The sequence below is a fragment of the Aedes aegypti genome, chromosome 3, assembly GCF_002204515.2.
Source record: "Aedes aegypti strain LVP_AGWG chromosome 3, AaegL5.0 Primary Assembly, whole genome shotgun sequence".
Classification (NCBI taxonomy): domain Eukaryota; kingdom Metazoa; phylum Arthropoda; class Insecta; order Diptera; family Culicidae; genus Aedes; species Aedes aegypti.
This window is the reverse complement of record NC_035109.1, coordinates 32,394,135-32,410,295: the sequence shown is the minus strand read 5'-3', so window position 1 is coordinate 32,410,295 and position 16,161 is coordinate 32,394,135. Positions and strand designations below refer to the sequence as shown.

The following is a 16,161-nucleotide window of genomic DNA, read 5'->3' as shown; positions in this document are numbered from 1 at the left end:
GGGCTTGTGCAGTCTAAATTTCCATTCAAATGGTCTAAAATTCTGTGAGGACACTATGAATCGTACCTTGTCTGGAATGAGCAATGTACTGCAATAGTAGTTTACGGAACAAGTTGCAGAATGATGATTTTTACAGCACGAGTCGTAAAATTATCCTACGAGGCTTGCCGAGTAGGATAATTACGACGAGTGCTGTAAAAATCGAGTTCTGCAACGAGTTCCGTACAACATTTTTTGCAATTTCGTAGAAGACCACTTGAGGGTATCAGAAATTATATCGGAATGCATCCACCATTATTTTACAATTTCTGAGAAATGGTTGTGTTATGATTCATTACGCAACTGAAAACAGTTGCGTAATGAGAAAGCGTTGCGTAATGAATCATTACAGCACTGGTTTCAGTTAGGTAATGACTATTCCCGCACTGCATACTTCAGTGCAGGAAAGTAGGCCGTTTCATGACAGATTGGCGTGATGAAAAACAGCCTATTACGATGAGAAATTGCAAAAAATCTATTTATTTGAACCACCATAATGAACCTTCCTCATAAACCAAATGAATACATTTTAAATAAACAATAAGCGATCAAATGATATGAATTTAATTTTCCATTGAAACGTCTTTGTTTGACTAGCGAAACTGTTAAACAGTGAAAGCATTTTTGGTGAAACTACAGCGACAACGATTACCCACTAAAGCCAAAAGTGTGCTCCACTTCTTTCGCGAAGAGCATTCGATCTCAATGGCTTTCCATCGAGTTATTGCCTGGTGCCCGTGAATTATCATTCAATCTGAATTCGAACACTTAATGTTTGCCCATAAAATAAAAATCAGAAATAGGCATCTAGGCCTATACAACCGGTACCAGCGCATTGTCGGCATCATTCTTGACCCGATTTCGGCCACCAATGCCAAGGGATGGGAAAATAGACACACTACTGCCATTATCGGCCACTGTTCAATGTGAAACAACAATGGAATCTGTCTATAACTTCCTCCACCCCGATCCACGATCGGTCGGACGCACACGAGATCATTTTTCCATAACTACCACCCATATATGAGAGTGAGATGGGGGAGATGACCGGGGAATACCATTTTCGGGGCGCGGACTGACGAATTAGATATCAGAAAATCGACACACGAACAAAAGTGCTAGCTGCTCATTGGGTAATGACCGAGTGAGGTGCATTCGGGCGGATGCTTTTATCAACGTCTTTCATTCAATCAATCATCATCATCAGCAGCACGAGTCGTCGGGGCAGTCGGCAGAAAGAGAAGATGATAATTGGTAAGTGATTGACCCATTCAAGAGAGTCGCGCCTATCGCACCTTAACAATGTCCACACAGATCAATGGTGATGATCGTCTAGGGGTTTCAAAGGTTTGCTTACAAAGTCACAGTTATACACAGATTGCTCGAGTGTGCTGATTTTTCTGATTGATGTGTTCGATGTCTATCATTTAAGGTGAAGATGCATCGAAGCCATACCTCAAATTTCCAAGAGCACAAATCTAAAGAACTAGTAATAATGTGTGGTGGATGCACCAGGGTGCTCCAATTACCGTTATTATTAAATGAAATTTTCCATCCAAACGGCAGTCGGGAGTTGATTCCTGACGGTGTTCTGCACCTCTGGGCAGAATTTGAAATTCATTAGTCAGAATTTTGAGTTACGCCCTTTTGAAGTTTATATGATAGAAATCACATTATGTATGCCACTTCAACTTGTTTGTAGTTTCCATTCCAATGATCCATTCGGCCGAACGTACTTGAGCCTAACGAACTTCTACCTAATGACCCAACATCCAACGTTAAATTGTTGCTATCATCAATGAAATCCAAAAAAAAATTATTTGATATCAATTTCTCGACAAATTTTTGGACAAAAAAAATGAATTCCCAGCACTACCATTAAATTAATCCTGGTGAAAACGTTTTCAAAATGTCCGGGCAAAGCGGGAAAACTCTGGAATTCCATATGATCGGGAAACAATAAGGGAAATTGTGTAACACACCGGGAAAATATGATTTTATATCAAAAATACTAATTCATCATCATGATGAAAACTTCGCGTCATGACTAACTTTTGGTAAATTTCTAGAGAAATAGTCAAAAAATTCTAGTACAGGTCGGACTCGATTATCCGGAGTGTCGATTTTTTTCACTCTGAATTATCGAATCCTCCGGATAATCGAATCACTAAAAGAAAAATTAAAATTTGCGGTGAAAGAACTTAAATATTATCTTTTTTTTTTTCATTGTGATGCAGTGGCGTATCAAGATTTTTTTCTAGAAACATTAGGAGTTTGAGAAGAAAAAAAAATTGACCACCATTCACAAAAAAATCCCTTTTTCGAAGTTTTGGACGTATGTAAGAAAAGGGTTACCTACGTCCAAAACTGCTAAACCAATCATATTGTATATTGCAATACTAACGGCCCTATTTTATAAGTCGAGTCGATCAAAATGACTCGACTGGAGTCACTGTCGACCGAAAAATTCGCTCGACACGGCTCTGTCATTCGAGTTTTTCGACAGTTGTCACTTAATGTGACTAGATTACTATGGCAGTCGACGGGTGACATCTAAAATATGCATGCTTACTTTGATCGACAATGACTACAGACGAGTCACATGAATCTGCTCGATTTACAAAATAGACCCCTAAATTATTTCAAATTTATGCATAAAAACTGAAAAAAACAATATCAAAAAACATACTCCGGATAATCGAGTCTAAAATTCCGAATAATAGAGTCCGACTGTACTGTTTTTAGCAAAATCCTAATAAAATTGTACCTAATAATTCCATGCGATATTAATGTTATCATGATTATGTTTTCAGGTATCAGGAGAGACGGAATATGCATTTTTACCCCTATTGTGGAGTGACATGCAACCTGAAGTTTAGTAACTAAAAGTTAACGAATATCATGTTTCTTGATAATTCAATAATTTACTACACTAAAAGCATGATGATAATATCAACCAAGGTACTCTTTTCTTAGAGAGCTTATTATTATTGATTGAATTGTGAATATTAAAGATACTCGATTGAAGAATCATTTGGTATTGTATTGGATATCCCCACGAGAAAATTATAGCAAACCACAGCCATTAATGTGGAAAGTCATTTAAATGTTTTAGTGCATTTTTTCTGCTAATACAAGGTGTTTTTAGGTTATGCTTCAGATAACTTAGAGGCCTAAGGCCTTATTTTGTAAATCGAGCAGATTCATGTGGATCGTCTGAAGCCAGTGTAGATCAAAGTAAGCATGCATATTTCAGATGTCACCTATCGACTCCCATATATACTATACAGTCGCCTCTCCACATCTCGATATCGAAGGTACCATCGAGATAGGGAGAGATCGAGACAAAGAACAAATTTTTGATGAATACTAGATTGAAAAACACTCCGTTGCCAAGAAAGTAATAAACAAACAGATGCCAGTTTGCGCTTCTAATTTGTTTTGAATCCTAAAACATTGGTCTAGTAACCTTCGATATTGGTCATATCGACATACGGAGAGAAAACTGGGAACAAACAATCAACAGAAACACATCGAGATATGGAGATATCGAGATAGAGAGGATATCGAGATGTGGAGAGAGAAAATGTATGAAGACTGAAGGGACTTATGAAATCATCGACATAGTGATAGATATCGAGATGTAGAACATCGAGATGTGGAGAGTCGACTGTAGTAGCTAATCCAATCACATAGAGTGACAATTCTCGAATTTCAACCATGTTTTCCAACAATTATAATGCCATATATGTTGTTGAAACCTTTTAAATTAGATGCTCAAGCACGGTGTCCGGATTCAAAACCACTCGTACAAGTATCCGGACAGTCTTCTTTTAACACAAAATCATATGCATTTTCATTAATTTCGCGAAACTATTCAACTTAACCACCAGCAAGCTCAAATAAATCACAACAAAATGTGTTTTACATTAAATGAAAACGTAACAAACGCGTTATCAATCGCCGAATTGCGATAGCACATTGTATAGAATTGCTTATGTTTCCGGTAATTTTCGAAATAAACGCGTCCGAGTGAAACTGACTTTTGATTTTGTCTTTAACATGTTTTTTACATGTCCAACTTAATGTTATTTTACGTTACAATGGTCAATGATAGTTAAAATTTGTCCTAGCAACAATACTTTTACGTTCGGGAGGATATTTAGCATTGAAATAATTAAATTCCACAAGAGTGTCCGGATATTGGTCCCGTCCGGGTGATTGATCCATCACGGTAAATGTGTTAAATAAGGTGACGTAACTTATATTCACATGCTATGTATTTAAAAGCAAGAAATTCACAATGGCAGATCTGCAAGATAACTTTGATAAAGATTTTTTAAATTATTCACAGTTTTCATGAATGTTTTTTAATAATTTCTCTCGCACGTGTCATCGAGGAAAAAAAAAACTCTAATGTGAAGGTATGAATAAATGTTCATTTTTGCTATTTACTGTGTTAATTATGACAAGTGGCAAGAAATGACGAGCAGTTGAGATTAAAACTGCTATTGCATGTAGGTTAAGGAGCCTATTTTGTAAATCGACCAGATTCATGTGACTCGTCTGTATTCATTGTCGATCAAAGCAAGCATGCATATTTCAGATGTCACCCGTCGACTCCCATAGTAATCCAGTCACATAGAGTGACAACTGTCGAAAAACTCGAGTGACAGAGCTGAGTCGAGCAAATTTTTCGGTCGACAGTGACTCCAGTCGAGTCATTTTGATCGACTCGACTAATAAAATAGACCCCTAAGTTAGGTTAAGTATATTCAAAGCGTTTTTTTTTTCTCTTATAAGCAGGTGAAATCAACTCACCTGTAAAAAATCTGAACTGCTACAACAATTAAAATGTAATATGTTGTTATCATAATGGTTATAAAATCTTAAATTTGTATTACCAAATTAGGATGATAGTGTTGTCTAATAGCACAGAACACCTAGATATAAGAAATGAATGTAATGTTTGAAATGATACTAATAAATAAATTTAAAAAAAAACTGCTATTGCATGTTACCCGAGAAGAGTTGTTGAAAACGTTTTTGATTTTTCTAGGATTGTACGACATTTCCCAGAAACCCATTCCCCAGAATGACATTCGCAGAACGCCATTCCCCAGAAAAAAATAAAAGATTCTAGGACTGCTAAAATCCAGGTAAATGGACACCGATAGTACTGTGGAAGAGCATCAATATGCGACCTAGCACTAGTTTTCGACACATTTAGTCGATTTTTGTATAAAAGTCCGAAAATTGGTACAATTCGTGTAGGTCGAAAAATAGAGCTTATCCCCTACAACAGCATGAAATTGGAATTAATACAAGACGATAATAATGTTCCTATAATGATGGTCCATTCCTATATGGAAACAATCAACTTGAAAAAATCTAAAGTTAGTTACATCCCAAATTAATTCATTTGGATCCCCAGAAGCTAGTTTGGATATTATAGTAGAATACGTTAACTCAAATTCGTTTAGCCCCTCCCTATAGTTGATGGATTCCGCTCAAATTTTCACAGTACCTTCTTGGACCCCAAATCTTCTAAAGAACTTTGTAAAAGAGAAGCGGACTTCTCTTGTGTAATTCAATGTCATCATTCTTAATAAGACGAAGATAATAAACCTAGGAAAACAGTCAATGTTCAAAGGAAGGGAGAATATGCTGTGAGAGCATCAAAACTTCATCAATTTGTTTTGAGAATATAAAATATTAGACTGATGCAAATTTTGGAGTTTTTGCTTCCCTATGCTTAAACGATGTCAATTATGATGAAAATGATCCTCCCAAAATTTGAAGTGATTCGGAAGAAATTTGGTTGTGCACACACCATTTGAAGTTTATATGGAAATTACTATGGAAAAGGCAAACCTTTTGTGTTCAGTTCTCTAACTGTTCGTCATAATAATCTATGGGAAAGTGAACACACTTATCTCATGTGAAAACTTCCCAGCTACAACTTTGCCGAAGACCACTTTTCGATGGGACGTAAGGATAATTTGTTATTTTTGATGACAAAGTCTAAATCATGCTGAGATGATCATTTAATTACTTTCAGAGCAACACTGCTTTTTTGCTGTAGAACATAGTAGCCTGGATTACATTGATCTATTCTTCCCGCCAGGAGCACCACTGTTGCCTGCCGAACAGTTGGTGAAGCATGATACATGCAAACCAACTTTATGATGATGAATAATAATTTATCCTGAGGTCCAATCAAAAAGTGGTCTTCGGCAAAGTTGTAGCTGGGAGGATTTCACATTAGAAGAATATGTTCACTTTTCCATAAAATATTATGATGAAGAGCTAGAGGGCTGAACACAAAAGATTGGCGTAATCTCCATATAAACTTCAACTGGCCTGTGCACAGTCAATTGAAAGCGTTTAAGCGTAGGGGAGCAAACATTTCAAAATTTGCATCACTCTAATAAAACATATAACACTAGTACAAATCACTTTTTTGAAAATGCAATCAGCAGGAAGAGCATTTTTTTAAAAGAAGGCAGAATCATATATGAAAACAATCAAATAGTTTTATTTGCAACAGCTTGGGCCAAAGTTAATAATTGGGTCCTAAAATGTTTGATAAAATCTTGTTTTTATTCAACAACACGAAAGAGCATGTTACTTTAACTACTTTAGCAATGTTTCCCGCTCAAATAACGGCTATATCATGTTTGAACATAAATTTTAAAATTGGGTTCATAAATGAACCTTGACACTTGAGATCATGTTTGACGTTCGCTTAGTCGACAAAAACACCACAGGGGTTTTAGTTTTAACACTGGGATTGTTCCTATCTGACATTTCGGAAGGGACACGGAAAACAAAATTCACCCAAAATTTGAGTTTAAGCCAAGGGGTGTGACAAAATCTAAAAAAACATAAAAAAAATGTTTTTCGGACTTAAACCAACGGAAAACATTGGAAAATTGAGTAAACATGTGTTTTTGGCCTAAACTTAAGCGTTTGGCACTAAAATCAGGACAGGGCTTTAGGACCCTATTAAACATGGTATAACGTATGTAAGAATAGCGTTTTCCGCCTAAGGTTTTGGTCAGAGTACATTAGGAACTGTCGATGCGGTATTTTTTTAAATTTTGAAGGCACCCACTCTTTCCCCTAAAGGTTTTTTTTTCATACAAACATCTAAAAATTTGTATGGGCCGTAGTATTTGGCTGGGGCCTTCCTTAGCCGAATGATTAGAGTCCACGGCTACAAAGCAAAGCCATGCTGAAGGTGTCTGGGTTCGATTCCCGGTCGGTGCAGGATCATTTTGTAATGGAAATTTCCTTGACTTTTCTGGGCATCGTACCTGCCACCCGATATACGAATGCAAAAATGACAACTTTGGCAAATAAAGCTCTCTGTTAAAAACTGTGGAAGTGCTCATAAGAACACTAAGCTGAGAGAAGCAGGCTCTGTTCCAGTGAGGAAATTAATAATGCCAAGAGGAAGAAGTGGTATTTGGCAAGATTTCCCTGTTTCCCTCCACAGATGACCAAGTGGTTTATGAGCAGCCACTTAGATGATTTGCCTCGTTCCATAAATGCTATATAAAGCTTGCACAATAAATTCTACTTGTTTCTTAAAAACAGATGTAAAATACAAATGTGATTCTCAATGCATATCAAGAAGATGAACAATCTATATAAGATATTTGCTGGCTGAATATTGTGTTGTACCTTGGACAGATATCTAGTATATGTACAAGTTGCCAAGAAAATTGGTCCAATGCTGACTTGTTTGAAGGCAATTCAATCAGTGTGAAACTCATTTCAAGATAATTGTACCATAGTACGTATACCACCAGTGTGTCATAAGTATAAAACGAGTGAATACAGAATTACTGAACAAAATAGAAACTGAAACGAACTAGGGTAAATGATGGCTTCGGCACCCTGAGGATATTTTCGGCAGCATTAACTTATCGTCATTGTTTAAATTTATCTACGGAACGAGAGTTAACTTCAATGTACTCAACATTTTCCTTGAACTATAATCTTCCATGTAAACTTCATCTTTCACAAAAATATTATATAACATGGGTTTTATCATTGAATAAAATAAATGCTTATGAAATTATCGTCATTCGTGAGCTGCCGAATAAAACAACACAAGAACAGCTTAAGAAAAACTCACCACTTTGAAAGGTCCAATTCTCCGCTCCAATACCAATTTGTCACAAAAGCTACGCACCGATCACTCATGCACTATTAAACTTTTGATTTGTCTTTAAGTCACTCGAAAATACTTAATTTTTTTGCTTCAAATCACAAATTAAAATGAATGCACTTTGCTTTCCTCGGCAACCACTTTTTATTACGGGAATAGGTTGCCAGAAAACCATATTCAATCGCGATGTATTTTTTATTCACAATTCAAATTAATTGAAAAAATCGAACACAACTAATAAATTCATTGGAATTAGGCAACAAAGCATGCATTGGTAATAATTGAGCCTTTCAATACTTTCCTTATCTGAAGATTGTAGCGCATAAACTTCAATATACTGAGAAACATATAAAATATACGTCTTTCAATAGGTTAACTATTTTGGCAACACTCCTATTGTTCTACAGGCAATCAGAGGATGATGTATTTGTGTCAAATCATAAGTGGATTGATTTGCAAAGGGCCTATTCTGATTTTCTCATACACTGAGAATAATATGAACGTAAAAAAAAATCTAAAAAAGCCTGTAGCATTTTCAATTTCGCGTTACCTTTTAGCGATTTTTTTGCGCATAGACACTAGGGTGCGGCTTATTGTTCAAAAGTTCTCAAAACCAAAAATTGTGCTTTTATGAATTCAAATCATATAAGAAGATAAACCTCAAAGTTTAAGCAAACAATATTAAGATTTAGGGTGGCGCAAGCGTCTTAAAGTGCATTTTCAAGTTATAAAAAATGGCCTTCAGTTAAGTCACCATGACTTTGGTTATTTCTAACCAATTTTGAAACTTTTAGCATCATCATTTTCAATATTAAATTTATGAAAACTTTGTAGAACATCAAATTTGTCTTAAACCAAAAAGTCTTTGTTAAAAGTAGTTTTCTTGAAAATTTTCTTCATTTAACTGAAAAATTCATATTGATTGACCATAACTTCATAAATACTCAACCGATTTCAAATATTTGTATGTACATGTTCTTGAAGCAAAAGTAGTTGTTCCCATATTGTTCATACAACACATTTTTCTAAAAAATGGTTTTGGCTTAGTTTTGTGACAAAAACTACCCAAAAACATGCTTTTTTTAAAGAAAAAAAAAAGGATTTCTTTGGATTATTTAAGTTACTTCGCCAAAAATTACATTTTTCCTATAAAACTTCTGTTAATAAACCATTTTGTTTTAATTACGAGTTGAATAGTGCATATTTTTTTTAACATGAGCAAATATATTATTGTTTCAAAATAATTTAAAATCCTTTTCAGAGGCTTAACAAATGAGGAAAGCCAGTTTCAGGTTTAAAAATATTGTTTAAATGCCAAAATAAAAAAAAACCGACGTTTTTCGTTAAAAAATCATGTTTTTGTGCAGTTTTTGATGAATAACTTGGTCAAAACATTTTTTTAAAGTGAAATGTGGTGTATGACAAGTTTGAAATAATTAAGTAAGCTTCTAAACCATGCAAAAAGATTTGGAATCGGTTAAGTATTCATGAAGTTATGGTCAAACAAAGATATTTTTTTGTAAAATGAGGAAACATTCGAAGTAAACTACTTTTTATTGAAACTAGTTTTAATTTTGCACAAATTCGATATTCTACAAAGTTTTCATAAATTTAATTTTTAAGATAATGGTGCTGAAAGTTTCTAAATTGGTTAGCAAATACCGAAGTTATGGTGACTTCACTGAAGGCCATTTTTTATAACTTGAAAATTTACCTTCAAGACGCTTGTGCCCCCTCTAAGTCTTAATATTTTCAGCTCAAACTTTGGGTTTCTCTTCGAATATGATTCGAATTCATAAAAGTACAAGAGTTTTTGGTTTTGAGAGCTTTTGAAAAATAAGCCGCACCCTAATAAACAGTAGTGTGAGGGCCTGCATGTAACCCATTCAAACGCAATTCTGACATTCAAGTTACCCGATAATCGTGTTCCGTGAATTTTTCTTGCAGAGCACAATATTACGAATCAATTAACCATGACGTCACGCTGCAACTTCTAGGTTGGATTCGCACTTGCTGCAAGTTTATAATCGAAATGCTGTCATAGTGAGATTGAATACAAAAAATATTCGATTAAATGTTAATTTATTTTTTATTTAAATGAAAACGACATTAGGCAGCGTCTATTTAAGACATAACATTAAAATGTACAATTTTCGACCATTCCCCCTTCCACAACGGTCTTTGCATGAAAAAAATAAATGTGTTTGAGCCTACTCCCCCTCCCCCTAGAGCGTTACGTAATTTGTGGACGGCGCCTTAGTCTGCATAAATTTAGTGGCGTTGTGTATTCAATTTGACTCTCTGCTATTTTATTTATAACTGCAATTTCGTTCTCAGTGTAGTCTGTATTTTTCTGCATTGGCCCTTTCAACGAGTCGAAAATAATGAGTGACGTTTAATTTCAGGATTTGTCAACAAATACGAAATGTTATCAATACATTCACTAGTTTTTGCGCTGTTTTGGATTGCCGAAGTGAACATTTTTATTGCCGACAATAGAAATTGCATTGCCGATAAAAGAACAAAAGCCCCGTGACTTTGGTGAGGAAAAATAGAAGATTAAGAGAATAAAATAGTGTTTTGTGTATAATAACTAATAGATGAAGAGTGCTCAAGTGTAGTTCAGGTGGCTCCTGCTGATTGTTGTGTTCTATTATTGCGTAAAATTGCCCTCATAAAAGTTCAGCTGCTTAGGCTGCCGACAATAAGTAAGTTCCCCTATCTAACACAAAGCTGACAAAGGATTACAAAACAGCATTCAAGATATCTCGCAAACACTCAACTTTTAAACGGTATTTTTGGACTCAACTCCGATTTTTTTTGCATGGGATCCTTAATAATGAATTGACGAACTAATATTTGTTGGGTGCATTAAGGCCGGGATTCGAAGCGTTAAGCATTATAGAGTTAATTTTTCACATTTCAAATATATCAAAGCAAGCGCAAATCGCTACCGCACCGTTATATGACCGCAAATTACACCACAAAATCACACATACATAACTTTTGTTTAAAAAAAAACATACACCTCTGATTTTTTCATATTTCGTGTAAAACTAGCTAAGCTTCCCAGTGATGAAAAAAAAATTAAAATCGGTGGTTACGAGCACCATGAAAATTCAGTTTTCTCCGATAAAATCCAATATGGTGGCCAAATTATATACGGCCGCCAAATACTTTTATTTTTGCAAATGAAGCTCCTATGTTTTCTCTTTTTAAAACCATGTTATTGTGAAGGAATTGTTGAATAAATTTTCGAGTTATGGTAGTTTGAGTAGGACAAGAATTTTAAAAAATCGAGAGGTCGCAAATAACTGTTTTGATTATAACTAGGGTAGATGTACCAATAGTGGAGGTACTAAGCACGATTGCACTTCATTTAACGGCCAAAATTCAAGAAGCGCAATTAATGTACATGCTAATGTTGTAACGGGAAGTAACGGTCATTGACTTGATCTGAAAAAATGATTTCATCGCAGTAATCCACGGCATGGCAGTGAAAAATAATACCTCCACTATTGATACACTGTTCCTTTAGTTGCGGTATATTTTTATTTGTGTTCCTATAGTTGCGGTATCCGTTGTTTTCTTATGGGATCCTCCACTATAGGAATACTTTAGCGCAACTATCGGTACAAGTAAGAAAAAGTTTAGCAATTTTAGTGATATTTCATCAGTTTCGAAGCAATTCCATAGCACGATTTGCAACTTAAAACGGTAAATTTAATTGCTCACCAGCTAAATTTGTTCATTTGTCTCACTGGCAACATACATTTATCGGTTGATGCAGTTTTATCCGATGAAAACATAAATTTCGTAACAGATCTTTAGCAAACTGCTATGAAGGTGACATATGAGTGAGGCAAAATTTTCAAATGTTCATTTTTCAAAGTTTATTGCACGAATGTTCTTGTCAAGGATTAGTCGTCATCAAAAACAAATAAGTTTTACATTCCAGTGAATATTTGCCGTTATATTCTAGTAAAACAATAGGAAAAAATCTCTTTTTGTTCCCCAATCTTGCCATAATTGATTGCTACAGCTAGAATTGGTAGTTCTATCCTACATATGTTTTTAGTCTGTTTTTTTTTAATATCACATCTTTAAGTGAAAATTTAGTAAACGAAATTCAAAAAATGTTTGTTAATCAAAATACTTACTAAGTAGTTGTTTATTTATTTAATTATTCCATCAGAATTCATCAAATGCCTGATTATGAAAAAAAACTAAAAGTACTCTAACAAAAATTCTAATTCTTAAACCACGCAGTTCAGAATTGCCGGTAAATATCCACAGAATTTACATTCTTTAATTTATTTGGTAGCTGGTTCCAGTAAGCGGTTTTACCATAATGAGATGTGTTTTAATTAGGAGTGAGAAAGTTATGAGTTCTTGCCATTTGAAAGCGATTCAACTTTTCAAACAAATAGGCTGGAGAAGATCTAGTAACTAATTTACATACAAGTTCTGTACACAATTTCTAATGCTTTTTTGTAAATTATGTCGAATGTGTTGGCAAGTCTCTCGTTGGATCTTACGTGAGTTTAATCGGATTAAGAATTTCTCATAATTTCTGGTTAAATATCCCTGAATGAACTAACTCTCCGATAATGTTTCAATACTGATATCCAAGGAACAAGCGAGAATACTTATTACTGCACGAATCTCCTTGTTCGAAGTGCTCTTGTTTCTAATGATAATCCCCGGGTTTTCTGTAGTTTATTGAGGATAATTTAACAGCTGAGTGAGGAAGCGCCAAGGTTTCCGACTCACTTTCTTTGAGTTAATTTTCCGTGAAGGATCTAAAAAGTGAGTTTTCAACTTGATTGATTCTTTCAAATATTTTTGAGAAAATGTTCAAAACAAAAAAAAATGCATCTTCATTCAGCTTGTTTACGTTCGCATGCGTTTCGAAACCCGTTTTATATTCTCATTTACGAAAGCAAAATCAATAGGATTCGATCGAAAGTAGGGTCCAACGTGAAAGAGTGATAGTATACTTTTTCCATATAATTATCGTTCTAATTCAAACAATCTGAATTTCAACACTCAAGAGTTCATAAAGGTTATAAATATCAAAAATTTGTCTTCAATTGAAGTAAACTTTAGTCAACTCTCCTTTACTCGATATTCTGTACCTCGATATCAAGTTAGAGAACCATAGTAAAAGTTGGTATTCATGACTGTTACGAGATAATGGTTTTGCGAACCCCTGGACATCTGTTGATTTTAGTCTTTATATGTGTTTGTCATACCTCGGTGTTTTTGGCTTTGCTTTGTAATAGTTGACAGCTGCAAATACATTAACAATATGTTTATGAACAATACCGAAATGCGTAGAACCAATTCTGTTCCAAACGAAAACACTGAAAATGTAAGTACTACTTGTAATTTTATAGTGTAATTTTATTTAAAAAAAAAATAGCTTATGACAATATTAACAGCAATGTGTTCCGTTATTGCCCTGCTGAAAAACGGTGTTCTTCGCTGCAGCTTGTAACAATGGCTAATTCGATGATCATTATCGAGTTATAGAGAGCTGAGTGTAATATCCTATCTGGGCCAACGATGTAAATGGCTCGATATCACTGAGGCAATCTGATCCAGTCAACCGTGGTTGTGGAATCATCATGTAACGCATGTATCGATGGAATTGCGTATTTCCTATTGTGTTACATCGATATGGCCAAATTACATATTGCATCAATATCGAAAACACTTAAAGTTTTTCATTCTGAAATGGGGTATGTGACAATAGCATAATTGAAAAGCAGAAAAGTGAATTTTTCATTCAATTCTTTTCATAAAATTAAATAATACACACCCTAATTAATAAAACTTTCAACTTTCACTATTAACATATTATAGAAGCTGCTTAGAACATACTCAGAATATCTCTTGAGATGCTAATAATTAATAAACTGAACATCTACATAAATCATCTTCATCTTAAAAATGAATGAAAAAAATCATCTTCATCAACTTCGTCGGTAGAAAATACTTAGCAAAAGCTCTCAACTCTCTTTTAGGACTGTTCATGAATCACGTAGTGACTCATGGCCTGTTATCTCCTCATAATCTTTTAACCCATACAAAACGTATGTACTGATTATACAAATTGCTATTCGTGATCAAACGTCAACATCCCACCGCAAAATCGCTAGTGTTTGGAGGTGATTTTAACCTCCAAATTGCCAAATAACCTCCAAAACATCACCTCCAAGTTAGTTCTAATAACCTCCGTTATATGAAATATGGTGGCGCGTCGATCGTCGCAAGTTTATCGTTAAACAGTCAATAGAGTCATTGGCGATTATTGTATACTGATGTATCGAATTCACATCGCCATCTATACCTACCATTAAAACATCTGACACTGGACTTCCTCCTCTGAACGTAATCTCCCTCTTGAGCACCTCCGCCTTCGTGTCGTGTCTTCGAAACCAGTTGAAGGTCACGTCTTCCGCCGCTGCAGTTCGTTGATTTTTCGCACAGCCTCCTACTTCCCGTCAAAACAAACTTGATCACACAAAAACTCACAAACACTTAAAAACACTCGCTCCCTTCCCCAATAGGTAAAAAAAAGCTTGAAAGTTGTGCAATTTTGTCGCACTTGCCTCCGGATTATTGCAAGTGAACCCTTCTCCTTTCGAACCGACAGAGAAAATACCGATCAAGTTTCACAACACCAACACACCGACCGAGGCCAACGTGATCCACTCAAGCCGAAATATCGATCGCGGTTGCTTCCACTTGTGCTCTCGTTGATCGATCGTAGCAACCCTGTCCTCGCTGTTCGTCGTCGTCGTCGTCGTCGCGAGAGTTCACGTCACAGATTACGCGATCAAAGCAACCGAACCAGAGAGCACTACTACCGCAACGAAACGTGTCGGTGGCCTGCTTTGGTTGGCAGTGATGCGGATGCGCGCACTTTGCTTATACTTTTTATGTGTGTCACACTGCGCACCACCCGAATTCACCTATAATGAGTAACGCAAACAATTCACTTTCACTGTGTCCAAAAAATACCGTCCAGACTCTGAAGTCACGTAGAGGTGTCGAAATGGAATTTCGATTCACTTCGAACAAGAATTGTATTCAAATGGTGAAAGGGCTGTTGGGTCGCCCCTTGAACCTAAACGTCACCTGAATCTCCAGGGGGGTCTCGAGAAAACTTCGATTGCACTTGCGCTGTGCAGGGGGTAAAATAGTACAGAAATCACGTCCGAATGCGTCGAATGCTCACCGTTGACTGTCTGACACGTTCCGAGTTTACCCCCCTTTGGCAAATGTGGAGTCGAATCAAGAGGTCTTTCTGTTGGAGCAGTTGCAACTCTTTCGCCTTGTTGTGTTCGATTTCAACCCCCAACACAATAAGCCCCCGAGGAAGGTGCGCGAGCGAGCTCCGATTCGGTTGCGCAGTAGACTTGCGCGAGAGCGTGCTCACAAACGGATGGCGTGCTGCTTCTCGTCACATGGTCGGGTCGATGTTTGGTGTTACGCGCCAAAGGGGGTTTCGGCGGTTGGGCTGTTGCATCGAGGCTGCATGGCATGAAAGCATGGTGAAGTTTGCGTGCTCGCTGATTGGTTGAAAGAGAGAGAGAAATGTGACTTCATGAGAGTGAGCGAAATCTTGGCGCGAGGAAGAGTCTGTTGTACAGTTCGTTATGAACTTATCGCGTTTGAACAACAGTTGCTTAGATGTAATCTACATTTAGGCGCGTAGCAGAAAGAGTCGTTATAAGGTAGGAAAATATTGACAAAATCGATCAATCATTTACCACCGAGTTCGGACAAACTGTATCCCATGTAAAGTACAGTCGACTCTCCACATCTCGATATCTCTCCTATGTCGATGATTTTTCGGTCCCTACGTTCCGCATACATTTTAACTCTCCATATCTCTATATCCTCTTCATCTCGATATCTCCCTATCTCTGGAT

At 36.1% G+C, this 16,161-nt stretch overlaps 1 protein-coding gene across 1 annotated transcript in view; it reads right to left on the bottom strand.

Moving 5' to 3' along the window:
• LOC5571134 overlaps positions 1 to 15,708 on the bottom strand; it is a 221,908-nt gene extending 206,200 nt beyond the window's left edge. Inside the window, exon 1 of the mRNA XM_001659525.2 lies at positions 14,578 to 15,708. Within this exon, the coding sequence (XP_001659575.2) occupies positions 14,578 to 14,580 (3 nt within the window). The 5' untranslated portion in view covers positions 14,581 to 15,708. The remainder of the gene's footprint in view (positions 1 to 14,577) is intronic.
• Between the last annotated feature and the right edge of the window lie 453 nt (positions 15,709 to 16,161).